Source organism: Phragmites australis, chromosome 8 (genome assembly GCF_958298935.1).
Source record: "Phragmites australis chromosome 8, lpPhrAust1.1, whole genome shotgun sequence".
Lineage (NCBI taxonomy): Eukaryota > Viridiplantae > Streptophyta > Magnoliopsida > Poales > Poaceae > Phragmites > Phragmites australis.
Window position 1 is genome coordinate 34251069 of NC_084928.1, and position 27986 is coordinate 34279054.

At 41.1% G+C, this 27986-nt stretch overlaps 2 protein-coding genes across 5 annotated transcripts; both read left to right on the forward strand.

The window, feature by feature from the left end:
• The first annotated feature begins 6942 nt into the window (after window positions 1-6942).
• On the forward strand, window positions 6943-7683 carry LOC133925993 (auxin-responsive protein SAUR72-like). The gene has a single exon (XM_062371727.1). It carries the CDS (start codon window positions 7094-7096, stop codon window positions 7382-7384), a length of 291 nt encoding a protein of 96 aa, XP_062227711.1. The 5' UTR covers window positions 6943-7093; the 3' UTR covers window positions 7385-7683.
• Window positions 7684-16393: 8710 nt separating this feature from the next.
• On the forward strand, window positions 16394-27717 carry LOC133927204 (twinkle homolog protein, chloroplastic/mitochondrial-like). 4 transcript variants are annotated; one of them, XR_009911276.1, is made up of 22 exons: window positions 16396-16776; window positions 18634-18764; window positions 19030-19085; window positions 19194-19251; window positions 19327-19470; window positions 19632-19715; window positions 19799-19879; window positions 19958-20023; window positions 20146-20259; window positions 20397-20444; window positions 20543-20628; window positions 23145-23205; window positions 24205-24387; window positions 25113-25244; window positions 25334-25395; window positions 25594-25677; window positions 25849-25980; window positions 26175-26271; window positions 26360-26494; window positions 26596-26663; window positions 26810-27001; window positions 27183-27717. XR_009911276.1 is itself a non-coding variant. In XM_062373560.1 (22 exons), the coding sequence occupies exons 1-21, from the start codon at window positions 16512-16514 to the stop codon at window positions 26892-26894; spliced, it is 2172 nt and encodes a 723-aa protein (XP_062229544.1). In that variant the 5' UTR covers window positions 16397-16511; the 3' UTR covers window positions 26895-26937; window positions 27183-27717. The 4 variants fall into 4 exon arrangements, 3 of the variants coding, with proteins under 3 accessions (XP_062229545.1, XP_062229543.1, XP_062229544.1); XM_062373560.1 differs by having other exon boundaries at window positions 16397-16776; window positions 26810-26937; XM_062373559.1 differs by lacking the exon at window positions 26810-27001.
• The last annotated feature ends 269 nt before the right edge of the window (window positions 27718-27986 follow it).

Consider the following 27986-nt stretch of genomic DNA (forward strand, 5'->3'; position numbering starts at 1 on the left):
TTGAAATTTAATCGGATGATTTGTTTTTCGGTGTCAATGCAGAAGAGAAGAGATTCAGTTTGACACTTTCTAGCACATGCATTTGGGCTGAATTCCAAAGAGAAAACTCTGGCTGCGTCAAATCGGATGATTTGTTTTTCGGTGTCAATGCAGAAGAGAAGAGATTCAGTTTGACATTTTCTAGCACATGCATTTGGGCTGAATTCCAAAGAGAAAAGTTTGGGCTGACGCAGACAGAGATCGAAATAGCCTGGGCCTGTCTTATTCTGGGCCTCTGTCCATTTATCCCTGGTAATGGAAGCCGAGTTCGAGTTTGACGTTCTAAAAAGAAGATGAAGTCTGAAGTTTGAACTGGCTCTGAATCTGAAAGACATTTTTTTTAACTGCCTTGGAAGACTTTATCTGATAAAAGTAAGAACTTACTTAACCAACGCAAAGCAAGAATCAAGGAACGTGCAGATCGAAGACATGTCACCGTCGCAATAGGCTCTCATGATCGATGTACTTACACTTTGCAGGACTCGTTGTTTTTTTTTTTAAAAAGGGAAGGAAATCCATCCTTCAAGTTCAGAAAATCTGTGAAAAGCGATGGCGGTCGGTTCAAAGTTTGACCACAATTACCTTTCCCAAAAGAAGAAGAAGAAAACTCAGACAGTGGTGACCGCCGGAGAACAAAAAGTGCATGCAGGCCCGGTTTTACTGACCGAAGCAACTCGGCCGGATCAATGATCTCCAGTTTGCGGGCATCAGAATCGTGTAGAGTTATTGTAAAACTAACAGGGTATAGGATTAATTCAATTTCTAAAGGACGTGAAAACATTATAACATGTATACTAATAATGTAAACACATGCTAGATAGATAGGAAAAGTACCTAATACATATATTATCATTGCGTATGAATGAACATACAATGGGTCCCGCTAGTTGAAGATGGACGAATGAAGAAACCAATGTAGATGCTTTAGAGAAAGTTGTAGGAGCAGTCGCGTTGATGCGTTTCCTAGAAACATTATTGTCAGTCCCTTGTGCATGCCTCATATCACCGGCATCATCTCGAAGACACCGCTCACCCTCGATCTGTTGCACGATAGAGAAGGGTGGCAAAACTCGGAAGCAACATGCGCAGAGAAAGTAGAAGAACGTGGTTCTAGTTGTTGTCGATATCCTCTCATTCACCAGCGGTCTCCTGATTTATAGAGGATGAGATAACTGTACTTACCTTAATCACAAGTCACCCGTTAATCATACGAAAAATGCGAAACATGAGTATGTGTTGCTATAGCTATATGCCTCATTTCTCTCCACCTATATACCACCATTACAAGTTTAAAATAGAGCTTCTATATGAATTATACCACATCACACTATGGCTATGTAATATAGAACTAAATCCCCGTGTCTCTCTTACACCACATTAACTTTTCTAAATAAATTTGGGTCACAGCAAAAAGCTTATTTGGACTTAGTCTCAAATTCCAACATGAGTTTTTATCCTGCTCCACCCATTTTCACGCACGCCATTGAAACAGTCTTGGATTCAACGGAGAGGTCGATGAGGAATGTCATTCAGTCACGTTGGGTGTCGGATTCCACATATCCCGGTCAACACTGGCTGGGAAATTCTAATTTTTATGGTGGATAATAATTAATATGGATCATTTAATTTCTTGATTGTACAGTTTAAATCAATCTAATAATATCTTTATTAACTTTTATATTATGGTATTATCTATAGATAGTAAGTATCAGGAATAGAAAGAGTAGTAAACTTTTTAAATGTGTGTCATCTTATTTATCGAATGTTGAGTTGTAGTAAGGGTCTCCCACCTCCCTTGTTGCCGTCGCAGCGACCACCCACGCTGGCACTGTCCGCTAATCGGGCCCTTTGCCCACTCGCCGTGCTCCCACACCTCGCTCCATCGCTGCCCCATCTCCTTCTCACCGCCTTCGCCGCTACGTGCCCCCATGAAACCTCCCTCTGCCTCTACGCAAAGCTCAAGTCTCTCCCCATCCCCATCCCAGTCACCTCGCTCCACCCGCTCATCTCCTTGCTCCCCTCCACCCCAGCCTTCATCCTGTTTTTGCAACTCACGTGCCACTATGCGTAATGGAAGCGAAATCAAAGACGGATGAATCGACCACCAACGTGTGGAAGCAGCAGACTACTTATTTAGATCTCATGCATTTTTTTCAGACTACTTATGAGAACTTTCGGTACCGCTACGATCGGAAAACAAATCCTTACAACCATGGACTAGGACAAAATTTCATAGAGATCTTATTTTCAAGGGTTCCCAGCTCAAAAAATAATTTTAGAGCAAAAGTTAAGAAGGATTATGCAAACCTTAAGATGGGCATGAAAAGGCAAGCTGTGGCTGCAGAGGAATTGAAAGACTTACACAGCCAGATCGGCAGTGCTATGGGGCTGAAGAGATGTGGCACCGAACCCGTACATTTTGTTGGCCGAAAGGGCTGCTCTGAGATCACATCTGACATAGAGGCATTCGCGGAAGAGTTTTTTGGCATGGAAAATGTTTTTGGCTGAAATTTCCAGTCAGAACTTCAGTGAGAAGTAAAAGATCTTTGTAGATCAAGTGACTAACAAAATAGACTTAACAAAATAGACATGACGAATTCAAATGGTTTCACTACCGTGATTTTGTTTTGGACCATTTTGTACTGCTAGTTTTATGTACTATTCATATGTTACTGTATTGTATATGTGGGTGTAGCAGTGTTGCTACTGATTTTGTTGAAGCTGTAACCTGTAACATTAACCTGGCTAGTACCATTTTATCTATCAATTTTCTTATATTCACTTCTTTTTACCAACCTTATAGAGGATAAAAATACATATGGGTTTTTATAATGTCTTGACTCATTGCATACTAGAAAACACTTCGGTGCATCTTGAAATGGAGGAAAGCATAATTTTTAAAGAAAAAATAGGGCATGATATTCGAGCCACGATCACTACTTAAACACTACTAAGACCCTCTTTAGAAGACGGGAATTGCTCTGGAATTTTTATAATTTAGTTCAAATGCAAATAATTTTGAATCCTAATCTGCCAAATAATGTTTTCAAATTGATTTTCACCTACAACATCCTTAATTTAGTGTTTTCAAATTTGTTCAAATTGTATAGGCTAATCTTGTTGCAGGCCATGACATGTGAATTCCAGAGGGAAGCCGATGCCAAGCGCCCGAGCCGAGGAGGAGAACCGTCTCATGCGCCTCGCCGCGCGGTGCGCGTCCACGCACCAGCTGCACCAGCTCCACGCTCGAGTCATCCTCCTCGGCCACGCCTGCAGCAGCTTCGTCGCCGCCAAGCTCGTCCACAGCTTCGTCTCCCGACGAGCATGACGAGATTAGCCCTTAAGCGCAATGGTCGAAATATAATCACTTAATAAAAATAATAACGAAAATACTTAGATCAATAGACGGTTATATTTAATATATGATACCTTAATTTGTGGGTATCATTTTCTACCGTAAAAGAACTCTAAAGTGAAGTACGAGACTGCTTGTCGCTGTCGAACAGCACGTACGGTTTCTAGAACGGTGAAACGGGATGGATTCACTTTCACTGGCCTCTTTGGGGTTTGGAAAGCTAGCTTGGAGAAGTGTGACATCTCCTCCTTCAAAAGTGAAAAGCGAAGCTAAAAGAGGCTACAGCTTTGTGGACAAAGGGAAGACGAGATTAACGTTAACCAACCATCTACCTAGTCTGCTCAATCGGCTTACAGTTGAACCAGAAACTACTCACCCTTGCAAGATAGATTTGGTGCGATTAATGAAGCATCCAAATAGTTTAGTCATCACTTCAAAAATGGCATATTTTTTTTACGGAACTAGTAGATGATTCGGGTTAACTGGTCACAGCAGCAACAAGATCAACGTCCAAACTCTGTACGGCAAAAAGGAGCATGGACATTTTCAAGTACGTACGTACTCCTGTGATGTCTGACGAGCGAAGTACTAAGATCATCTTGAACAAGCCAGGTTTGCGGTTAGTAGAATTACTTTGAACAGGCTTCAACGACAATCTCCATAGTCTATACCGTGACAAGAAGTCTCTTTGTCTCACACTGCACGTGTGCACACAAAAATCATCGCACGTGCTATCACACCAAAAGAAATTAAGGTAGGTCTCGAGAGAAAACGTGAGCCTCGGTAAGAGGAACTGTTCTCCTCGCGAAGCTCAGGTGAAGCTTCGGCAGTTCGGACGAGCTCGACTAGAAAGAGACCGTACGTGCAACCGATGGAGATAGACAATTATTGGCTGCGACTCGAACACAAGCGAGCAGAATATGGTTAAGAAAATGGGAGAATCTATTTGTCATGTGCATGAAAATACCGTTTCGCTCAGTCAACGATTTCCAACAGTGAGACATGCATCGTGTGGCGTATATACTTTCTTCTTCCTTGGTCATACTCTGTTTTCGTCATGCTCCCTCACACACTCGCTCCTACCCGACCTGCCTCTAGCTATCTTCGGCAACATTGTACCACCGTATCTACACCTATAACCTGCTGCCACGCTAACAACACCATTTTCCTCACCCTCGCCGCTAACCCCATCCATCGCCTGCTTGCCACCCGCGGTGTCAGTGCTGCCATCGTCGCCTCGCCATAGCGCCACACCGCAACCCAACACCGATCCGGCCTCCGTCTCAACCTCACTTTAACCCCTGGTATTACCGGTCAACTTTAAAAACTCGAAATATAACCCTCTCCTCTAAACTCGTCGGTGCCGTCATGTTTACACTGCTTGTCTGAAATTTTTAGTCTTTTTAGTTTCTAGCGATCGAACTCTAGGAAGCGTGTAAGAAAATACTGCAATGCGGTCGCGTAAACATTAGATGAGTCTAGCTATTCTAAAGGTATGTTTATTTCAGTTGAAGATTCTGAAAAACAGCTTTTAGATTGTGGATTGTAAAAAACTTATATATTGTGGATTCTAAAATTTTTTATGGATAATTTAGTAAAATATATTTTTATAATCTATAAAAGCTGAGAGAAGCCAGTTTCGTGATTCTCATAATTTAACAAACCAATTGTAAATAACTAGGATAAAAAAAACTGTCTATTTATTTTAGCTTCAAATAAAAAAATATATATATAATTTAAAACCAAAACAAACAAACCGAGCACGCACAGTACGCGCGAAGGACGTACGAGCTAATCAAGCGCAAAGCCGCGTCAAAGTTACGCGGGAGACCGCGCGCAGGTCCGCGGTGGAACTTGCCGTGCTGGTGGTGGTGGCCACCGGCGGTGCTCGTTTCGGTCGAGGGGCCGAACGTGGCGTGGTCGTCCTCGTGAGCTCCGATCGATGTGCGACTCCGGCGCCGCGCGCTCAGGTCAAGTCGCCGATCGAGCCGCGCGCACTACTGGGGCCGTGGAGCGAACGGTCGCGCGACGTGGACTCCGACTCGAACCCCAACCACCCGCGACGTGGATGATCAGATCAGATCAGATGGTCCATGAGCGACCACATCGATCCCAATCCCTGATCCCAGTCCATGAGCCGACGTGGATGCTTATCACTAACATCAAGCGTGGCAAGTGTTCAAAATCAAGAGGCCAATATCAATTTGTCGTGTACGTTTGCCCTTTTAATTGTAAGACGAGTAGTGCATACAATTACTAGCTAGACGCTGGCAATGGTTTCGTACGACTTTTTCGCTCGATTAAGACGGCAACGATTTCAAGCCCACCTTAAAATACCAGTGTGCACGTTCAAAAACCCAAGAAGTCCACGGCAGGCCAAAAGGAATAATTCCATGTCCCAGAATGTGAAACCAATTGCCTTTTAGCTATTGGGGTTAGGTTGATTTCAAATCCACTAATCCATATCCATGCAAGATTAGTTTTGTTTGAGAGAGCTGGTGAGCTCGGTTGGCTCCTGAGGCCAGCTCTCAGGTGGATGATCCGGGTTCAAGGTGTCTATAGCTGAGAGTGTGGGTCTCTATAATGAAAAAAAAAAGATTAGTTTTGTTTGCCATGTTAATCATTAAATCGACTGAATCATATATGTTGAGTTTGGACTTTGGAGCTCGCACGGCCTTAATCAGTTCTGTTCATGCTTCCCTCTCCAACGAATTATGCTCAATTTTGTACTCGCGAGATAACGATCACCGATCATTTTAAAGGTGTGGTATAGTGCAGGCAGACACTTAAGACCTGCGTTCTTATAGCACTCTGGATGCCCTAATCTAGAGTTCAAACAGGAGCAGACCAGGAGAGGCTCAGCAAGGGCATATGTTCCTAATTAAATTTTTGTTTTTCGGTGAGCTTAGATTTTTTTTTTAACTGCAAAGACCCTGTCACTATTATGTCCCGCTTAATTTTTGGGCTGAAATCCGCCCCTGAGTTTAAAGGAAATCGGAATCTTGCGAGAGTCTATTTATCCATAACATGTGAGATCTAGTGAGAAGTTGAGCGATAAGTAAGTGAGTACAAGACAGGCCAATAACTTATTTTTTTTATTAATTTTATCGATATTTGCACCTCATTTCACGCATATTAGAATACCTTCATCGCAGAAAAAAAATCTACTAGTTCTTCACGAGTTTCCGTTGCTTTCCTAAAATGTAATATTTTTCAAAAAAATCATTTTTTTTATTTTGAAATTTCTAGCCGTAATATATGTAGGCTCCCAACATTATTCATGAACTAGACTATCGAGGTCCTATTCCAACGATAGACTTTCCCCTGTATTCTTCTGGTGGGAGATGAATCGTTTCTTGTGAAATAATTATGCATTCCAAACGAGTCCGAGTCTCTCTAAATAAGTTGATATGGTCTTTTTACCTACCTCCCGATGCATATTGTCGACGAAACTGTAGGCGCTCTTAACTTTCAAACATGCTCATGATAGCCAACATTTTTGAACCCACTGGGAGGGTGTGTTGACCCCAGGTTGATCCATGATCTTCTCTCCTAAGCAGCGACTATAAAAGGAGCTCCAGACCAGGCCAACCACAGCAACTCAATTGACACCTATGCAGATCACAAAACCTAGCTCGTGTGCATTAGCTAGCTCGTCCATCGACACCGTGCATAAAATATACCGCGACGTTGATCAAGATGAGGGAGCTGATGCGGCGGCTGAGCTTCTCGGACCGCGTCAGTGACGGCAGCGGCGGCGTGCCGCGCGGGTGCGTGCCGGTGCTGGTGTGCGACGGCGAGGGCGAGGGCGAGCGGTTCGCGGTGCGCGTGGAGGCGCTGCGGCACCCGTCGTTCGCGGCGCTGCTGGAGATGGCGGCGCAGGAGTTCGGGTACAAGCAGGAGGGCATCCTCCGCGTCCCCTGCGCCGTCCACCACTTCAAGGACGTCCTCGCCGCCGTCTCCGTCTCCTCGCCGCGCGCCAGGAACTGATCCATGCAATAATGGAAATTAGTTACTGCTACTTAGATAATTAAGGAGCATTAGCTTAGTGCTCACGAAGGTTGGGATGCTCTGGATTAGCTACTTGACTTAATTACCTTCTTCTTCTCTTCCTTCTTTCTTGTTAATTTTACCTTCTGCTTCTTTGGTTTCGTGGTTGCAACAAGATCGACGGAGAGGGTTGCTATATGCATCAGCGCATTGTAGGCCCGTGTACTTAAGATTAGACCTCCTGTCAGATGTTCAGTGAAAATAATGGATCCCTCAGGCTGCATATATTTATTTTCCAATATTGGTTTTACTTCTTGCAACTATTCCAAAGGAATGAGAGATTGAGAGTGCACATACATATGGGAGTAATTTGGCTATGTGCACTCATGATTGATATCTGAATAGTTGCAATATGCATGATGATCTACGAATCAAACTACATATTTCCCCCGATCCAAAACATAAGTTATTTTAGGATTCACATTGGTCAGCCTATTTAGTTTTGACCATCAATATATAAAGAATACAGAGATTGGAGACGTAGACTGATGTTACAATATCCATCATAAGAAATAATTTCATAATATATAATTCTATGTAGTTGAAATAACATATTTTTATAGTAATTTTTTTAAAGTGTCACATTAAAAACCGTAGCGATGTACTATAAACGCACTATATCAGCGAGCACATTATTTGTATTATATTGTAAGCTAAAACAAATCTATATCAATACTAGAGAAATGATTTATACAAACGATTCAAAAACCTCGTGTGGAACACTTTTTAAATCATATATACTAAAAAGTTTGTACAAATCAGGTTTGTAGAGACGATTTTTGAACTGTCTGTACAAATATTTAATATAGATGGTTTCAAATTGTATATGTCTGTACAAATGTTTAGTATAGATAATTCCAAATTGTAACCGTCTGTACTAAGTTTTCTGAGTTAAAAAAATATTTTTTTCAACCCACATCAGCACCTATATTATTATATAAATAAGATCGCAAATCATACGATTTTTCACATGAAATATCACACGTGTGATTTTTAGAGTCGAACCTGTAACCTATAACCTCGCGCGAAACTTCTTTACCATATCATATATTGTTGATTGCTAATCATTATGAAAATAATCTATATAACATATACGCTTGTCGGAGGATGAACTCCTCTAGCGGGGATCCTGAGGGACCCCTTTGAGATTCAGCCGGGAAGATGATTTTGAATCTACCTCATACGCGGATTTAATGCGAATATGTGAGGCGGGACGGATGATCAACTGCTAGTGGGAGTAAATGCTCAAGGGATTTTAGACAGGTTCGGATCGCACGGAGCATAATACCATACTCCTGTATGTATGCTATTAATGCTCTAGAAATGTCTTTCTCTGGATCTCTTGTGTTACAAGTTTTTTTTGTCTAAGTTTAGAACTTCGGTCTTCAAGTACCGATCTCTAACTGTGTGCTAGAGCTTCTTCTTCTTCGATTTGTTCTGGCCTGTCAAAGCTTCTACTTCAGCTTGTCCGAACTTGTTCTTCTCCGGGGTGCATCCCCCTTTTATTCTGTTCAGGGAGGCTTAGCGTGCCTAGAAAGGAGGACACAAGTTCCCATGAGCCATAAATGGAAAGCAACCATCATGTGGCTGCCGTTTGATGTTACAGGGGGTTGAATATGCGTCCTCGGTCGGTTCTGTCGCCCATTACGCCAACTTTAACAGGTGCAGTGGGGGGGCCACCGGGCAGCCGCCGAACGACCCCGCATGCCCGCTCGGTCAGAGCAGGTCTGACACAGCAGGCGGCAGGCGATATGCCTCGTGCCCATCAACGATATCTCCAAGCCGTGCAGGGTGATGTGCGATAGGACCCGTCGCATTAAATGTCCCCACGCCTTCCTGCCAGAGGGTGGCAGGGACTGCCGTACTCAGTACGATAGGCGTGGAGGAAGTGGTTGGAAGCGACAAGCCACGCTCTCTCTTAAATGCAGCATCGGGCCTCTCACCAATTGACACCTCACCGCTGAGCCCTTGTGGGGTCCACCGACAAGGGGCTTCTCAGGTCCTCGGGGAACTCTGGGTGCTCGGAGACTACTGTTCATAGCCCTGAGCGCCCTCTCCCGGATATGTCTCTTCTCGGTCTTTGGAGAAAAAAGAGTAACCATGTTTGCTTTTAAGATCACAAAATTACCATATTAATTTGAAAAAATATCTAAGCAACTCATTGTCATGAACATCTAACGATCTAGATTAGGTCTGGCAAGAGAGCAAGTCAAGGCCGGGAGCAGCAAAACACACCTGACCCAAAATCTGAATTGGAAAGCCCGATTTGTCTAACGGGTGGAAATGTGCCCTGATCCCGAACCTAGAGCTGGGGAGGGGGTTGGTGGGTGAGCAGACGTGGGTGGGCGGTGGCGATCAGGAGGTGAGAGGGAAGCGACGGACACAGGGGAGGGTGAAGCGGCCGGGATACGGGCGCGCGACGGCAACCAGGAGTCAAACACCCGTCAAGTGCATGCGGGTGAAAGTTGCACCCCCTGCCTCAGACCTGGTCCGCCCCATTGCCAGCCCTAGCCTAGATTTAACTAAAAAAATCCATATTTAATATGATTAATAATTAAGTAATTTCAGAATTAAAAAGATATAGAAGATTAGCGGTTCGATTTCCATAAAAAGAAAAATATATAAAAAAGTTCAAATAAAAAAATAATAATGAAAATGACTAATTTTTAATTAAAGATTATCGTGATAAATATATAACGAGGCTAGAAACGTTATTAGTGTTAGCCACTTTGCTATGGGGCGGACACAGGACAAAAAATTAGTGGGGGCCATGTGTGACCCCTCGTCGTCCCTGCCGGCGTCAAACACGATACTCTCCGGTTCCACAGCACCGTTGAGTGGAACTAGCTCAATGTTGTTGTATCCTATCTCTAGCAATCTCACATCATTGCGTGAGTTGAGCCACAGAAGTATTCAGGCCGTGATGAAGGCGGCAAGCACAAACTCGAACCGATAATGATGGAGGAGTAGTTAGAATCGACTATGACTAGAGAGGAGTACGATTGTATGACGGCAGCGGGTAAGGGAAGGAGCGCCCCGCGCGCTGTGATGACGTGATTTCAGGATGCCAAAGCAAGAACTGAAACACGGACAACGAATCTATAATGATTGAGCTATTAGGCAGTAGGTGGAGGAGATAAACAGGAACATCTACATTACACGACTGAAGACCCAACTATTAGTTACTCAATACAATACGATTAGCCAGAAAAATTGACCGGGGCCAAAGCCTCCAGTGCTCATGCCGTGCGTCTGTCCCTGACTTTGCTAGTTTCATATATAGCATGTGCGAGAAAATCACGTTGATGGGAACAGGGCAGTGGTCTGAAGATGACGTCACCCGGGCTTAAGTTCTACGACTCGCTTGGATTCGTTTTCTTTTTTAAAAAAAATCGAGAACTATATTATGTTCCATTTCTTCCTTTTAGTGAATTATTCAAAAGCTCGTAACCAAATTTCCAGAAAAGTGAAAAAAGAAGTAGTGAACGACGTGTGACATTCGTGCGGTCTCGAGCGTATGACACACGACCAATTGAATTGACTTGCGAGTTACGACGACAAGAGTCCAGGGAAGAAAATTTTATTTATCAAAAATCTATATAAGATTTTGATCTGTATCGTCTTTTTCTGATTTGATGATGAGTACATGTAACTAAGAGGGAGGAGAGAAACATATTATCTAAGATAGGTTCATATTAGAATTATAAGATATACCCCTTTCGTTAAAAAAAATACAAGGTGTGTTTTATTTTGAAAAAAACAAATTTTATATATTTTGATTAATAAATAGTTAAATTATAAATATATTTAGTGGTATCCTCACGATTTTAATGTATTCCATATGATTATGTAGTAAAACCGTTCTTAATATTATCCAGGACAGGTTCATATTAGAATTATAGGATATACTACTTTTATTAAAAATACAAGGTGTGTTTTATTTTAAAAAACAAACTTTATATATTTTGATTAATAAATAGTTAAATTATAAATATATTTAGTATATAAAAATTATACAATTAGATTTATATTTTAAAATTCTTAGTATAAAAAATTATACAATTAGATTTATATTTTAGGACTCTTTCACAGAACATTAGTTTTGTAGCCATAAACTATATATTATATGAGAAGATAATAATTAAAGTCTAACTCTGAAGACTAAATCAAAATAAAATACGCATTGTATTTTTAAACAGAGGAAGTACTTCTCGTGCTTCCAGCTATATACCTTTTTCTGACGTGGCTTTTAACTGGGACCATTGGTGACTTTTTTTCACACGGTTAAAAAACGTGAGACAAGCATGGTCATATGAGCTTTTTTAGTACCGATTATCTTTTGCATCCTTGTAAAAACTATCTTTTGTGTCATCATTGTTGTTGTAGAGTCCCGTATATTAAAACATGATCTATTATTTTAATATTTAAACAGAAAAAAAGTAATCATGTTCGTTTTTAAGATCACAAAATTACCATATTAATCTAAAAAATATCTAAACCACTCATTATCATGAGTATCTAACGATCTAGATTAGATTTGGCAACAAAGTAGGTCAAGGCCAGGAGCAGCAAAACGCACTCGACTCAAAGCCCGAATTGAAAAGCCTGATTTATCTAATTGGTGGAAATATGCCTCAGCCTCGAACCTAGAGTTGGGGAGGGGGGTGGTTGGCGAGCAGGCGTGGGCAGGCAGCAACGATCAGGAAGCAAGAGGGAAGCGACGAACATAGGGAGAGGGTGAGGCGACGGGGATGCGGGCGGGCGACGACAATCAAGTCGGGCACTGTCGAGTGCTTGTGGGTGAAAATCGCACCCCCGCCCCACACCCAGTCTGCTCCGTTGCCAGCCCTAGTCTAGATTTAACTAAAAAGTCCATATTAAATATATTAATAATTAGATAATTTCATAATTAAAAAGATATAGACGATTAGCGGTTCGATTTGTATGAAAAACAAAATATCTAAAAAAAAGTTCAAATAAAAAAATTAATAATGAAAGGATTAGTTTTTAATTAAATATTATCATAATAAAATATTATAACGAGACTAGTCACGCTATTGGTGATAGCCACTTTGCTTAGGGGCGGACGTAGGATAAAAAATGAGCGGGGGCGTGTATGACCTCTCGCTACCCTTGCTGGCGCCGAACACGATACTCTCTGGTTCCGCAGCGCCGTCGAGTGGGATCAGCTCGACGTTGCCGTCTCCTATCTCTAGCAGTCTCACATCATTGCGTGAGTTGAGCCAGAGAAGGATCCGAGCTGTGATGAAGGCGGCGAGCACGAACTCGAACTGATAGCAGTGGAGGGGCAGTCAGGGTCGATGATGATCGAAGAGGAGTGCGATTGCACGACGACAGCGGGCAAGCGGAGAAGCGCCTCGTGTGCCGCAATGGCGCGACTTCCGAATGATGACGTGAGGACCGAAGCACAAACAATGATTCCACGATGATTGGGCCGTTAGGCAGCGAGTGGCGGAGATAAGTAGAGGCCTCTGCATTATATGACTAGAGACATATTGGTTAGTCACTCAATATAATATGTTAGAAAAAAAAATTGACTGGGCCCAAAGACCCACTGTTCATGCCGTGCGTCCGCCCCTTACTTTGCTAGTTTCATATATAGCATGTGCGAGAAATTCACGTTGATGGGAACAGGGAAGTGGTCCAAAGATGACGTCACCCGGGCTTAAGTTCTACGACTCGCTTGGATTCGTTTTCTTTTAACAAACTCGAGAACTATATTATATTCATTTCTTCCTTTTAGTGAATTATTCAAAAGCTCGACACCAAATTTCCAGAAAAGTGAAAAAAGAAGTACGTGAACGGCGGGTGACATTCGTGCGGTCTCGAGCGTATGACACACGGCCGATTGAATTGACTTTCGAGTTTCGACGACAAGAGTCTAGGTAAGAAAATTTTATGAGATACTTTATTAAAAGATTTTTATAAAATTCTAATTTATATTATTTTTTTAACGGTTAGTACGTAAATTGAGAATGGGGAGAGAGACATATAATATATATAAAATATAATCTTTTTTAAAATCGAATCAAATAGAATTTATTTCCGAGTATCAGAGCACACGCATGCAGATCCAGCACGATAGAGACGAGAATATGCCGCTTACGACATGCCGGCCGCGGATTGATTAATTCTGAAGCTTGTTTGGATTAGAAACTTCAACTTCCATGCATGTCTAATCTTCTCAGATAAAAGGGAGACGAAGACCAGAGAGAGTGAGAGAAAATGCATGGAGAGACAAAGTTAGAAGCAGCTTCCATCACGACTTGACCTCGGATAGTAAGTAGTACCTAGCACCTCCACGCATGCATGGAGGGTAATAGAACTTGGCTGCAAGTCGAAGCAGAAACAATTCTCGGCTCACCTACAATGATTAAGGATGGTATTGACCAATCCGCTGATTCACTCTCAATATAATTATTGACTAGTTAATAAATTAATTAAATTAGATTAGATTAGATTAACAGATACCCACGGATCAATCCATGCTCATCCCTACCTGTAATTTCCATGGCCTAAGATTTCCATGCCGGTCACGGATTGATTAATTCTGCAGCTTGTTTGGATTAGAAACTTCAATTTCCATGCATGTCTATTCTTCTCAGACAAAAGGGAGACGAAGACCAGAGAGAGAGAGAGAGAGAGTGAGAGAAAAATGCATGGAGAGACAAAATTAGAAGCATCTTCCATGACGGCTTGACCTCAGATAGTAGTACCAAGCTCCTCGATGCATGCATGGAGGGTAATAGAACTTGGTTGCAAATCGAAGCAGAAACAATTTTCGGTTTGCCTGCGATTAGGATAGATATGGGTCGATTTGGATTATAGATCTACTCTAATTTGACTTAATTAATTAATAATTATTTTAATTAATTAAACAAATTAACTAGTTAGTTAATTAAATTAAAATGGATAAATCGATCCATGTATATTTCTACTTACGACTTCCATGACCTAAGAATTCAAATGCACACGTGCACGTTGGTGCAGGACGACATGAATAACCCATTTAGATAGTTGTGGCTTCTAAATTTTTAGCTAATTTAGAGAGTGACTGTAGCTATTGAATTTTAGTAGTTGAATTTTATAATAAATTTTTAACTTATTATCATACCCAAAAGATAGAAAATCAGTCAAAAACTGCTTTGACTACTTCTCAGTTTTTAGTTTATTTTAACCAAAATCACTTTCTCAGTCAGCTAAAAACTATCAGAAACCGAGATCAGAAAACAGCTATTTAGACAGCTTCTAACTTAAAAAAAAAACTGAAAAAAACTATTGCTCGATTGGATCGGCGCGAGGGGAGAAGGATCCTCAACATGCGCGCATGGGAGTGATGAAACCGTGGGGCCGTGCCTGGATAAGGCCTGGGCTGTGTTTCCAGGATTGCCTAATTGGGCCGGACTTAACGATGGGTTAGCCCAGAACGAGCTGAGTTTGCTCTGTCTAAATTCGGCCCACGTTCAATGCTGGGCCCCTTTTTTGCGAGGGAAGAGTGTTGGGAGGCTCTATGGCTAGCTTCAATAGATTCCTCCTATTATGTTGAAAATTGATAACAAGAATAAATCACCTAGAATGTTGAAAACAAAAAGGGAAATCATGAAATCTCCTATTGCTCAATCACAATATCTTTTCTGTTGTCTCTTCCCCTTCCCTTTCTTCTGTCGGACCTTATATTGGGCCAAATCAATAAACAATTGCATGCTAGTATGGCACATGAACACTGATTGCGTAGGAGTATGGGACTTGGGATCCATCGCACTGGTGAGGTGTTCGCATCGATTTATGTGTCTCGTATCGTTTTCATGTTGCCAAATTGGCAGGTAGAAAGATATAGACAAATGTTGTTATAACATCCGTCATGTTATTTAAAGACAAGTTTCACGTCTTACAGACGATTGCTTGTTCAAGGACGATTTTCTTCTCCCTTTATTAGGACACGTCCGCATCCTAAAAAAAATCCTATTTAGCGACTATAGTAATTAGATCATGTTTAGCACAACTTCTACTTATATATTTTGAAGGATTCTACAGAAGTTATGCTAAATGATATAATTTTGCAACAGATTATCAGTAAGCGAATTTTAATAATGAATTGTGGAATCCGGAGAAGTAGAATATGTTTTTCATAAGATTATCCAGGATGTAGATAGTGCAGAAGCACAAGTTATACCAAACATGGCATTAGTAAAGTTGATTATGTGAATACTTATTAAAAATATATATATCTGATCATCAATATTTATTAGCTTTGTTTTTTTTCTTTAACCTACTTCCTCTCACTCTTATATAGTCAGATCAGAGACGCATACTATATCTAAAGTCTTGAACGTAACCTTCCCGATTGTGTTATATAAATTTTCTAATATGGAAATAGTTCCTGTATGAAACAAATAAACTATCTAGAATATTTACACATATCTTATTTACTTTATAACTATTATTAAATCTATCACATAAGATAATAGATAGTGTACCATGGAACTCTATTGAAATGATGTATTATATTTATAGTAATTCATTAGTTATTAACTACCAAAGTCTCATTAATTTAGTTATCAAATCCTCATGAACGACTCTTACAAACAGTTGGCATCACCCTTTTATATAATCATGCAAAAGTAAGTAACCAGTTTACAAAGTTTGATTGCACACATATAAGATATCAAATACTCGACGAAGAGTCTTTTCTATTTTAGTTAAACTACTTCTATTTTAACCGCATATTTGGCAGGGTACATAATAAATTGAAAAATTCTCGAATTCCTGACCGTTGGATTTCTGGAGTTTGGCTCAGGTGCAGGACGCCCTTCACATAGCTGTGGGACCCATCTCATTCTCTCCCTGTGCTGTGGGACCCACCCCGGGAACGCCGAAACGCGCGGCGGCCGATGTCCAAAACCCTAAACCGCCTTCCTACCCAATCCAAATTTCCTCTGCTCTGCTCCTCTCCTCTCTTTCTTCTTCCCCCCAAAACCCCTCTCCTATCCCCTGCTCCATGCGCCCCCGCCCTCAAGGCTGCTGAAGCCCTAGCCGCCGCGTCGTGATGCCTCCGCGGCTGTCCCTCCACTCGCTCCTCCTCATGGCCGCCTCCGCCTCATCCCCCGCCGCCGCAGCCGGCGGGGACTCCGGCCTCCTCCTCGCTGCGCGGCGTCGCCTCCGCGTCGCTGCTGCCTCAGGCGGCCACCGCATCCGGCTGCTCCATTCCTTATCCGGGAGCCGCCTCCACAGGCGGCCCGAGGTGGTCTGCTGCGTGAGGAGCGCCCCGGATGCGCGGCCTGTCGGCCCCGTCGCCGTGCGCTCCAGGAACGGTAATGCGCTGTCCCGCTCTGAAGAACTCATCCGGCTGTATTGGGTTAGATTTTTTACTAGTTTGGAGTCGGCGTGCTGCTAATTGGATTGGGAGCTCAGCACCCTGGAAAATTACTAATTTGCAAAATTCACCATATTAAGTTCGTTGCCCATTGCTGTAATTTTTGGCTTTAGATAGCTCTGGAATGTGTTGTAAATAATGCGATAATAAGAGTAAGGATTTCATCCCGAATATAAAAAGCAAGAAACAGAGTAGTTCATATACACTGAACATGAACATACATGCAAGTGCTATAAGTACAGAAGTAAAACCACGTCCCATCAAGCAAGATAATGAACTGAACAACATATGTATGAATTGATAGAAGTTGCTCTCAGATGAATATAACAATTGGCCCCAGGACTACGAAATCCTGCTCTCTAATTGTCCATTTGACACATCATAAGCTGGGCTAGAAGCTAAGATGACAACTAAATGTAAAACTGAAAAAATGTTCTCTGAAATTGAGTTTTCTTCCTGAACAAAGTTGCTGGACACAAATGCTGATAGGAAGAGGATTGCACTTTGAGAAACAAATACTAACCAAGCAGCAAAATATTAGAGCAGTACCAAAGAACTTTCTGCTCTTCCAGAATTCAATCAAAACAAAATTAATTGAATCAACAATTACAACAGCTCCTAGTCCAGGAATCAAGCCCAATTACCACTAACAATTAGCACAGGGACTGAACAAAGGAATGCACCACAACTTTCAGAGGAATCTGTGCCGATCCAACAACAGAGAACGAACAGATAAACACCTATTGTACTTAGACAACTAGCCCAACCTCAGTGTTACATTTGATCATCACAGAGCATATTATTATCACCAAGCCGTTCAGAGAGCAGAGATGAAAAGGGGGAATAAACCGAAATACGCACAGTGCTATTCGGCTAAAGGCAAAATCAATAGAGTCAATGAGCGAGGCAAGGCACGGCTTTACATCCGTTGTCCTAGAAATTCGATCACCCGCCAGTTGCCGCTGGTGAGAGGAAGATGCAGATACAACATCTCACCGCACTGCGTCGGTGCGTGCGGGCAAACCTCGGCAAGCACAACTCCGATGATCACCAACCAAAGATCTCCTCCACCAATTCCTTCTAGTCCCAAAGCCAAAGAAGAAATCCGGTGAGAGAGCTAGAGAATGGAGGGGATTTCTCCAAAATTAGTGAGTGAGAAGGAAGGGGCCGGCCTATATAGATGGAGTGGTGCCTTCCTGCCCCACGAACCCCCAGAAGGGTCGGGAACGGTTACGTCGCCGCCGCCCGCACCCTCCCTGCTCTCTTGTTCTCATCTCCTCTACCCTAGCCGAACCGATGCCCCCCCCCACCTTGAACCCTCCGAATGGGCTCGGGCCTCATCAAGGCCAAATGGGCCAGCCGGTCCAACTGAGCAAAGGCCCATGAAAACATTAAAATTCATCAACAGAATGTTGTGCTCGTATGGTCCTTCACGAGTTCAGACTTGAAAAATACTGTTTCTGGTGTCAATTCCTTGCTTATAATGGTGTCCTTCCTACTGTTCCTTGGTTTCCTTAGTCGGTATTGGAGTTGTAGCAGAAAAATTCGGTGCATTGCTCTTTCAAATGTCTTACAGAACATGACGTTGAGTTATGTTCAGTGGTAGGCATATAAGTTAGCTGGTGTTAGGCATTAGTAGCTATGCCTCGAAATTTCACTATTCCTGCAGTTCTGGTGTTCTCATCCTCAACTTAGGCAGCTAATTTTTCACAGTTTAATATTTTGCATGCTGGTTATAGCAACTGGTTTTAGAAGCATTTTTTTTTATTGATGTTATTCCATTATGTCAAAACAGTTCATTCGGTGAACAACTACACAGTTGTTTGTGATGAGAGACTTGGGCAGCTAGTTAAGAAGTTGAATAAAGAAGGTATTCATCCCAAGCAATGGAGGCTTGGAAATTTTCAACGCATGATGTGCCCAAAGGTATGATGTGTGCAGTTTGTTGGAACTTAGCTGTGCTGCTTCCATTTTTCCTTTCTTTTCATGAATTGTTTAACCTTATAACTGCAATCTTTTCCGATTTAAGACATGAAGAACGATAAGAAACTATTCTCCAAGAGTTTCAAGATTACATATTGACCCATATGTGACATAAATATATAGAGGATTTTTTGCTGATCCATTGTATTTTAGATCTTGAGCTATCAAGCAACAAATGATGCGTTATAACTTTTCTTCTGTTCTCTAGTGCAAGGGTGGATCAACTGAGGAATTGAGCCTTAGTGTTTACATCCGAATGGACGGGTGAGTTATCATATATCGCATTTGAACTTGTTGATCAGATTTGTTTCTTCAGGTATATACTTCAGGGTCTGTGTGTCATCTGATGTGCATTCTATGTTGTTTCTTCAGTATGAATGCAACATGGAATTGTTTTAGATCGAACTGTGGTTGGAGAGGTTTTGTCCAAGTGAGTATACCAATCAAATGAAACGAAATTGAAATAATAAGCCATATTGATGTCACTACTGTTCTCTCTCTGCAGCCTGATGGAGTTTCCAAGGTATCCCAAGGAAAAAGTGACATAGGAAGTGAAACTGACCAGGAGGTTGAAGCTAACAATGCATCAAATAAGGTTTACAGAAAACTCAGTGAAGAGTACCTCAATCTTGAGCCACTTTGTGATGAGGTAATTAATTATTGTTACTTATATATGACGAGAACTGGTATGTTGTAAATCTTGAAAATAATACTGAATTCCAGTTATTGGCTTTCGTTTACTTTACTTTCTGTTGTATGTTGATAAAAGCTTTTGCACATGGGCATTCTGCAAACTGATTTCTTTGGCAGCTCATAACATACTTTTCTGAAAGAATGATATCGGCAGAAACACTTCGAAGGAATAAAGTAATGCAACGTAACTGGAACAGTAAGGTAAGCTGTACTGTTGAGGCAGTTCTACTTTGGACACAACAAAATGTTTTGGTTGGATTGTAAGTATGGTGTCCCATTCGCAGATAGCTATCGCTTTCACGTATAGACGTGATGGAATCCTTATTGGCTGCAAATACAGGGAGGTTTCAAAGAAATTTTCACAGGTTTGTGGTCCTCTTCCTTTTTGGGATGTTTGAGCTGTTGTTATATTATTATCAAAACTCAATTTTCTTCTGTATCAGGAGGCGAAAACGGAGAGAATTTTATATGGTCTGGACGATATAAAGCGTGCACACGATATTATCATTGTATGTTCAAGATCTCCAATTGGTTTTATTTAATATTTACATTTTCCCCAGAAAATTTATGCTAATCCGGTTGATTGCAAGTTTGGAATTTTGATAGCTTGTGCTGTTTTTCCGCATGACAGGTTGAGGGTGAAATTGATAAACTCTCCATGGAAGAGGCTGGTTATCGTAATTGTGTCAGTGTGCCAGATGGTGCGCCACCACGAGTATCAGACAAACTCCCAAATAAAGAGCAGGTTGAAATATTTCCTAATATTCGCTAAAAAGTGCTCTCCCTCCCTCCTTTGTTTACCATTACCACTTTAGTTCTTCACTAGTTGCAATCATAGTTAATATGTGGCCTAACATCAGCTTACATTCCCTGTAAAGCTAGGATAAGAAATACCAATATCTGTGGAACTGCAAAGACTATCTTGACTCGGTGGGCATTTTCTTATTTTAGAATGCAGTTATTTATAACTCCATTTCTGGGATGCTCAGATATCAGTTTACTGACTTTATTCTGCCACATGGTAATAGGCATCTAGGATAATACTGGCAACAGATGCTGACCCTCCAGGGCAGGCTCTTGCTGAGGAACTGGCTCGTCGACTTGGTAAAGAAAGGTTTGTGCGTCAGTAGGCATGAGCATTTGTGAAAAATATGTACGCATTATTAGGAATATAGGGTCTTTATCCACATGTATAGTTTATGTTACTAGAGTCCGTATCCTATATTCCTTCATGTACTATTGTACTCTATATATTGCCTCCAGGGACTATTATTGAATACAAGTTGCTATTCCTAACATGTATTAGAGCTAGTGTTTTTTTGGACGTTGCAACTCGTCCCAGTCTAGCCAAAATTGCCGATCTAGACCTAGTCCATCATCCCTTCAGTGTTTTCTCTGATTTGCCAGCTTTGCACGATCACATCTCATGGTCTATGTGCTCCTGTGCTCTTTGCTCGTGTGCAGACCCCTCTCTCTCTCTCTCTCTCTCTCTCTCTCTCTCTACCCGCACAACACTGGCTTGATTCATTGCTACCGGTCTCCGGATCTGCTGGCCCTCGAACCTGCCTCGATCTCCCGATCCAAGGCATCGTACCACACGTGCACATACGACAGGTACAAGGACATGGCAGAGTAGTTGGGGAACGACGGGATGGGCTAGAGCGACAACAGCTTGGGGATGCGGCACGTCGCAGTCCAGGTGCTCGACTCCGTCCACATCGTCATTTGTCGGGGGGGGGGGGGGGGCGGGCTCCTCCTCGGGGTATGTGCGCGTTGGCAGCGCCCCGGGCGGTGCAGCTCGGCGGCGGGGGCAATTCTATATCCTGACTTTTCTACCTAAAGGGTTATTTGAGCTGCCGCCGATGCCATCTCCGTGGTATTCGCCAAGCAGATTTGTCGTCTTTCAACTTCCTTGTGAAAGGACCTACCATCGTTTGGTCTTGCTGCTCTATTATTGGAGCACTTCTTGTTGCCACTGCTCTTTGTTCTAAGCCATCGCTGTTGTCTGTACCTGGATCAAGGCTACATGATCTGCTTGCTGCTCTTTTATGGGCTGGTTGCTGCTTGCTAGCTTTTATCTCCTGCTGCATACTTCGAGCTTTTGCTTCATTCCTATTGCTGCTGCTTGCTAGTATCAGTATGCCTTGTCTTAGGGTCGTGTCTTCCGCTGTGTCCATCCAAGTCTTAATCTTACTATGAGTTCTTCTATGCCATGCGAGTCCACATATTCCTTCGTCAATTAGTCAATTTTTTTTCATATCATTATTGTTGCACCTTAGCTATCTAGGTCTTTCTATAGTTTTAGTGACAACTTCATTTGTTGTCTTGCTACTCGTTATTGTAGTATTTGCAATTCTTGATCTAGGGTATTCTTTTGTTATCTTGGTTTTTCCGTAGCTTTAATGATAACTTACATCTGTTGTCTTGCTACTTCTCATCGCTTTGTTGCGATTATGGACCAAAGGATGTTCTTTTGCTGTCATCATCACAACTCTACTCCCGTGCTTCGCTTAGCACTTCTTCGACTTGATTCGACAGGATTACAAGACTCCACTCTACGACAGCTTTGAAGAGATAGTTTTTTGATGTATTAATCTAAGTTTATCACTTAGGTAGTGTTTGTTTGGCTGAACGAAGTTGAATGGGATGAGATCATCCTGGGTGGACGGGATGGTCCTGAATGAGGTGATACAAGTAGTTTGTTTGGTTAGATGTGTATTATATCCACGTATAACTTAATTATTTTATAGAAATAATAATTTTTATATTTGTTATTATCAACAAACTATGCTAATTAGTACTAATCACTACTAATTCCAGTTAATCATAACTTAAGTTGTCAATAATCATCACTAAATACCCACAATAACAGTTAGTTATGGTTAATGACATCTAATTGTAATTAATATTTAACTAAAAATCCTTAATAACCACTGATATTCACTAATCATCACTAATCGTAAGTGATTAGCGGAGTTGACAAAACCTGTACGTGGTCGTTCGGCCAATTTTCCTGAATAGGGTGGTACAGGATATTGAGGGAATATTCTTAGAATATGTATCACTATGTATACCCACAATAATAATTAGTTATGGTTAATAACATCTAATTGTAATTAATGTTTAACTAAAAAATCCTTAATAACCACTAATATTCACTAATCATCACTAACCACAAGTGATTAGCGGAGTTGACAAAACCTGTACGTGGTCGTTCGGCCAATTTTCCTGAATAGGGTGGTACAGGATATTGAGGGAATATTCTTAGAATATGTATCACTGTCCTGGATAAGATGATACGGTTCGGACAACCAAACACAGGGACATGAGCATATCCAGGATCATCCCGTACATGTACCATCTCATTTAAGGAACCAAACACTACCTTAGTGTCACATCTTTTAAATGCAATGCTATTGCATTTGAGGAGGGAGGGGGGGGGGGGGGAGGTGGATGTTAGGAATATAGTCTCTTTATCTATTACGTATAGGTTAGGTTACTAGAGTCCTTATCATGTACTCTTTATATTGCCTCCAAGGGCTACTATTGAATACAAGTTGCTATTCCTAACACCCATGATTATGCCATCTCTTGTTTGTTTCATTTTCATATTTAATTTGATGCAATCAGATGTTGGAGAGTCAACTGGCCAAAGAGGAACAAAGCAGATATTTGCAAAGATGCAAATGAGGTTTGTTATGGCACTCATGGGCTCACTTCATGTATATTTGAAATTCTTATCACCTAGCTGTGAATAATTTATTCCTTTCAGAAACATGATAAGACGATAAATGTATTGTTCCTTGTTATAGATCTATCATCCTTAATGGTTGTTTCATATTGAAATACTTGACATAAGCGATTTCTTAGTATTCAAGTGTAGAAATCTAATGGATCAGAGCTAACTTTTCCTTTAGCTAGTTCGGCGTATGAATCAAAGCTATTGATACGTCCATACAACAAACTGAATTCACGTATAGTGAATATTTTTTCTTAAATTTTAGCATGGCCATCAATTGTTTACCGAGCTATTCATATTAATTTGTAACTACACTACTAATTTTTTATATGCTTGATAAATCTGTAGTCAAAACCCTTGTTCTTTATAGATGCAACTTTGAATTTCATACACAAAATATATTTAAAATTAAAGCATGACTAGGACCTTCTTGGAGGCGTTTAAGGTTGAGAAAATGGCCTTTTAATGTGGCTTTCTTTCTAGGTAAGCCTATGCTCATCTTGTATTAACTATTGAGAGGCTTGAAACCTCTTCAGTCAGTCCTCACCATGGATTTTGGTATTATGTTGCTTAGTGAAATCTCGAACCCTTTCAAATAGTCTGGGTGCAGGTTATATTCATTAATCTATACTAAAGCGGAGTGCAAAATGAAGCACAAGAATGCGTTCTTCAGAATGTAGATTCAAAAAGCACATTTTTTTTTTCAGAATGTAGATATATTAATCTATATGAAACAAGCATGCTGACTTCTTCAGAATGTAAATTCATTAATCTGTACTAAACAAGCATGAGTTTGGTTACTACCATCATTGGCTCCTTCACTTTTATGAAATGAGATCATTGTTGGCTATGTTTTTTACGAAACAAGATTTACTTCATGTTGGAACTTGGGTTATGACGCCTTTTCCATTTCTGAAATCAGCCCTTGTAACATTTTCTTTGTAACTACAGGTACTGATGTTTTTAGGTCCACAAGCATTGAGAAAAGTTATAGAAGATGCAGAGCTGTATCCAATAAGGGGCCTTTTCTCCTTCAGAGATTTCTTCCCCGATATCGATAGTTATTATTTTGGAACCTGTGGGGATGAGCTTGGTATCCATACTGGTTGGAAATCTATGGACGACATTTACAAGGTAAGCTTTAATTGCATTTACTATTCCTTTTCTCTTGTTTATTGTTAAAGGTTGGATCTGAAATTGAGGTCTGTTGTCTTTATTTTAAAGAGATTGCATTTTGTTATTCCTTGTGTATTTGACTATATAAGATCATTTTCTGAATGAATTGAATGTGGCAGTTGGTTGCTTCATTTACCCTTAGACACTTTCATTCTAAATTTACTGTAGACATTCTTAATTACGTCACATCTAAACATATCCTAGGGATCCCATCTGAACAGTGCTATCTTACGTTTCATCCATAAACAGGGATGCAAGTGGGTGGACCCAAAACATTTCTCTTAATTAGTAGCTTATTTTGTATATGTTTGCCAACAAAATGAACTAGAGTGGGTCAATGGGTCAGTCTGGACTTACCCACTCATCCTTACCAGGCGGGTGGACCCAAAACATTTCTCTTAATTGTTAGCTTATTTTGTGTATGTTTGTCAACAAAATGAACCAGAGTGGGTCAATGGGTCAGTCTGGACTGACGTACTTGCATCCTTACCCATGAATCTGCTGTGTGCCATTTGGGCATGCATTTTTTTTTTTGCCAAAAACAATGTAACTAACATGACTAGCAAGCACTGGAAAGATGACCTGAAGTCCTGAACTGCCATGGCACGTGTGGGGGTTGTAGTTGCAGTCTTTGTACATCATCAGCAATATATCACAGGTTCTGTTTGTTTTCACTTTTGCAGGTTGTTCCTGGAGAGTTGACTGTAGTAACAGGAGTACCAAACTCTGGTAAAAGTGAGTGGATTGATGCTTTAATGTGCAATATAAACAACCAATGTGGGTGGAAATTTGTTCTATGCTCCATGGAAAATAAGGCAAGCCATTTGTAGTTATTTAGTTATTGATACCAGTTAGGTGCTAATCTCACTTTACACTTTCAAATACTGGTGGTTTTGGTGTTTAGGTCAGGGATCATGCTAGGAAGCTCTTAGAGAAGCGCATTAAGAAACCATTCTTTGATGCTAGGTAAGGACGCAAGTGTGTACCAGTTTGAGTTTGGTCTCATATATGATCCCTAAAGCTATCTTTCCGAGGACCGCTTGTATTCTCATTGTTTCAAAGACTCTGCTATTAAATTTAGTTTTATTATGGAACGGGTCATAACAAGTTGGTTAAGATGATTACTTTTAGTTGGTTAAGCAATCTTTGTTCTTGTTAGTGCAGGTATGGTGGGTCTGCGGAACGAATGACTCCTGATGATTTTGAAGTAGGCAAACAATGGTTGAACGAGACGTTCCATTTGATCCGGTATATACCAAATTTGATAGCATATGTGTCTATTTCTCAAGCTTCTGTTAATTTTACTGGAGTGCAATAGTATCTACTAAGTACTATCGCATAATTTGCCTCAGTTCAAAGTTGATCTGTGTCTTCCGACTTAAAATGCTTGTTCTGACATTGAGGCTACTTGTTAATCAGGTGTGAAGATGATAGCCTTCCATCCATTAATTGGGTTCTTGACCTTGCCAAAGGCGCAGTTCTGAGATATGGAGTGCGTGGTCTTGTGATTGATCCTTATAATGAACTTGACCATCAGCGCTCCTCAAACCAGTAAGCATTACCTTACCTCTTATAAGTAAGCATGATGATCATTTAAAAATTCACTGATATGGTTACTCACACGCGTTCTCAAAGATAAGCAGCTTTTCTTGAAGATTCATCTTGTCAACTATAGCCTCCTTAGTATTTAGGTACCTGTTTCTTTTCTTTGTTTGTAAGTCACTTCTTTATTGTGTCATGAACAGAACTGAGACAGAATATGTCAGCCAGATTCTTACCAAGATTAAGCGCTTTGCTCAGCATCATTCATGTCATGTATGGTTTGTTGCGCATCCTAGACAGGTAATCAAATTGTAATAATCACATACCAATATTTGCCACATGGCTGCAACATACAACGAGGTCTAATTTGGAGTCGATCTTCTGCTAGCTTCATAACTGGAATGGTGGCCCACCTAATATGTATGACATAAGTGGGAGTGCACATTTCATAAACAAATGTGATAATGGAATTGTCATCCACCGAAACAGGGATCCAAATGCTGGCCCTATTGATGTTGTGGAGGTTATTTTTTTTCTCTGATTTTTATCTTGCACATCTTTCTTATGCCGAAAACTTAATGCTACATCTGACTCTTGTATTCTATTATGTGGGGGTTATCATAGGTTTATGTGAGGAAGGTGCGGAACAAAGTGATTGGGCAAATAGGAGATGCTTTCTTGTCATATGACCGGTATGTTCTTTACTTTCAAAGAGCATGCTTTCTGACTTTAGTTTTTCTGAAACCAAGTTCAAATCTTGTTATCTTTAACATCAAGTTATTTAAGTCTCTAAACTGCGTTGTTAAGTAATCACCAAGTCGGTCATTTTCTCCCACAGGGTTACTGGTGAGTTTAAGGATGCTGATAAAGCCACTGTAGCAGCGGTAACCGCTGCACAAACAAAAAAATCACGCAGCACATGACATGGCATTTCCGCATTCTGTTGAAGCTTAAACTTCCTTTAAGGTCTGACTTCTGCCGAAGATCAAATGCCTGGCCTCTGTGATCTTCCTCAATCTCCTGCTCTAATGTTTGTGCTAGCCTCGACCTTGTAATTAGAATTACAAAACATCCAATCTGAAATTAAGCCTGTGAAGATAGCTGAGTAGTGAAAAACACAGGCTCTTCCATCCATATTGTTTCCAACTGATAGAATATTAGATGGTTTTATCCACACTTACCAATTTTCTTGTTGATTTTCTCACTCCCAGATCAATCGACAGCAGTGAGACCCCATGGTTGTTTCTGGGGATGGCCCGTTGCAGCTTGCTATATGATCGAGACCATTGGCCGGCTTCATACTTAGGAGTATAATTCTTCTGCAACTTTGTACTCACGAATTGGATCGGCAACCTCAGGTGTCCACTGACTCCTAGCGCAAATGAGGTTGAAGGGGGTAACCTTACTCAGATGACTACAACACATTGGATTGCTGGGGTAGTGATAGTAAGCTTCTGGTAATTGATTGCTACACCAGGTGCTGCTAGTGTTATGAACATTTAGGTGGTTCTATCGGTAGGGAAATATTGGGTGGTTAGGTTATAATTTATTATGTCGGCCCTTCCAAAATTTGTACCAGTTGGAAAGGCATCTATTACTCCCGACCCATATTTATTCCAGCATGTGTACCTATGACCAGAAACCTGTGTTTAAGGTACCAGAACTGTGGAATCTGGTGTTTTCTTCTGCCACCGAAGACATGCAAAACAATTCATCAGTCATTATAAACTGGCAATCTGTTGAGAACTTGGCCCCGCTGTGGAGTTGGAACGATGATGTTTGAATGCTCCCAAAAATCTGAAGTCATTGACGACTCCTCTTTTCGCCTTTGCATTGTTTATAATATTGGATTCTGCTCTTTTATTTACTCCTTGTCACTTAGGCTGTCTCTGATAGGCAACCAGCTGGGTGTATGAGCTAGAAGGCACCACCTGGTCAGTTGCTTTGTAGTACAGTTGTAACCAGATGTGCACTTGTTCTTTGCCAAACAAGACTACCTCCTTCACCAGCTTGTA

Coding starts and splice junctions, on each gene's coding strand:
- LOC133927204 (XM_062373559.1), top strand. CDS start 16,512: ATGCCTCCGCGGCTGTCCCTCCACTCGCTCCTCCTCATGGCCGCCTCC. Junction 19,086..19,193: donor GTTTACATCCGAATGGACGG/GTGAGTTATCAT, acceptor TTGTTTCTTCAG/TATGAATGCAACATGGAATT. Junction 19,880..19,957: donor TTTCAAAGAAATTTTCACAG/GTTTGTGGTCCT, acceptor CTTCTGTATCAG/GAGGCGAAAACGGAGAGAAT.
- LOC133925993 (XM_062371727.1), top strand. CDS start 7,094: ATGAGGGAGCTGATGCGGCGGCTGAGCTTCTCGGACCGCGTCAGTGAC.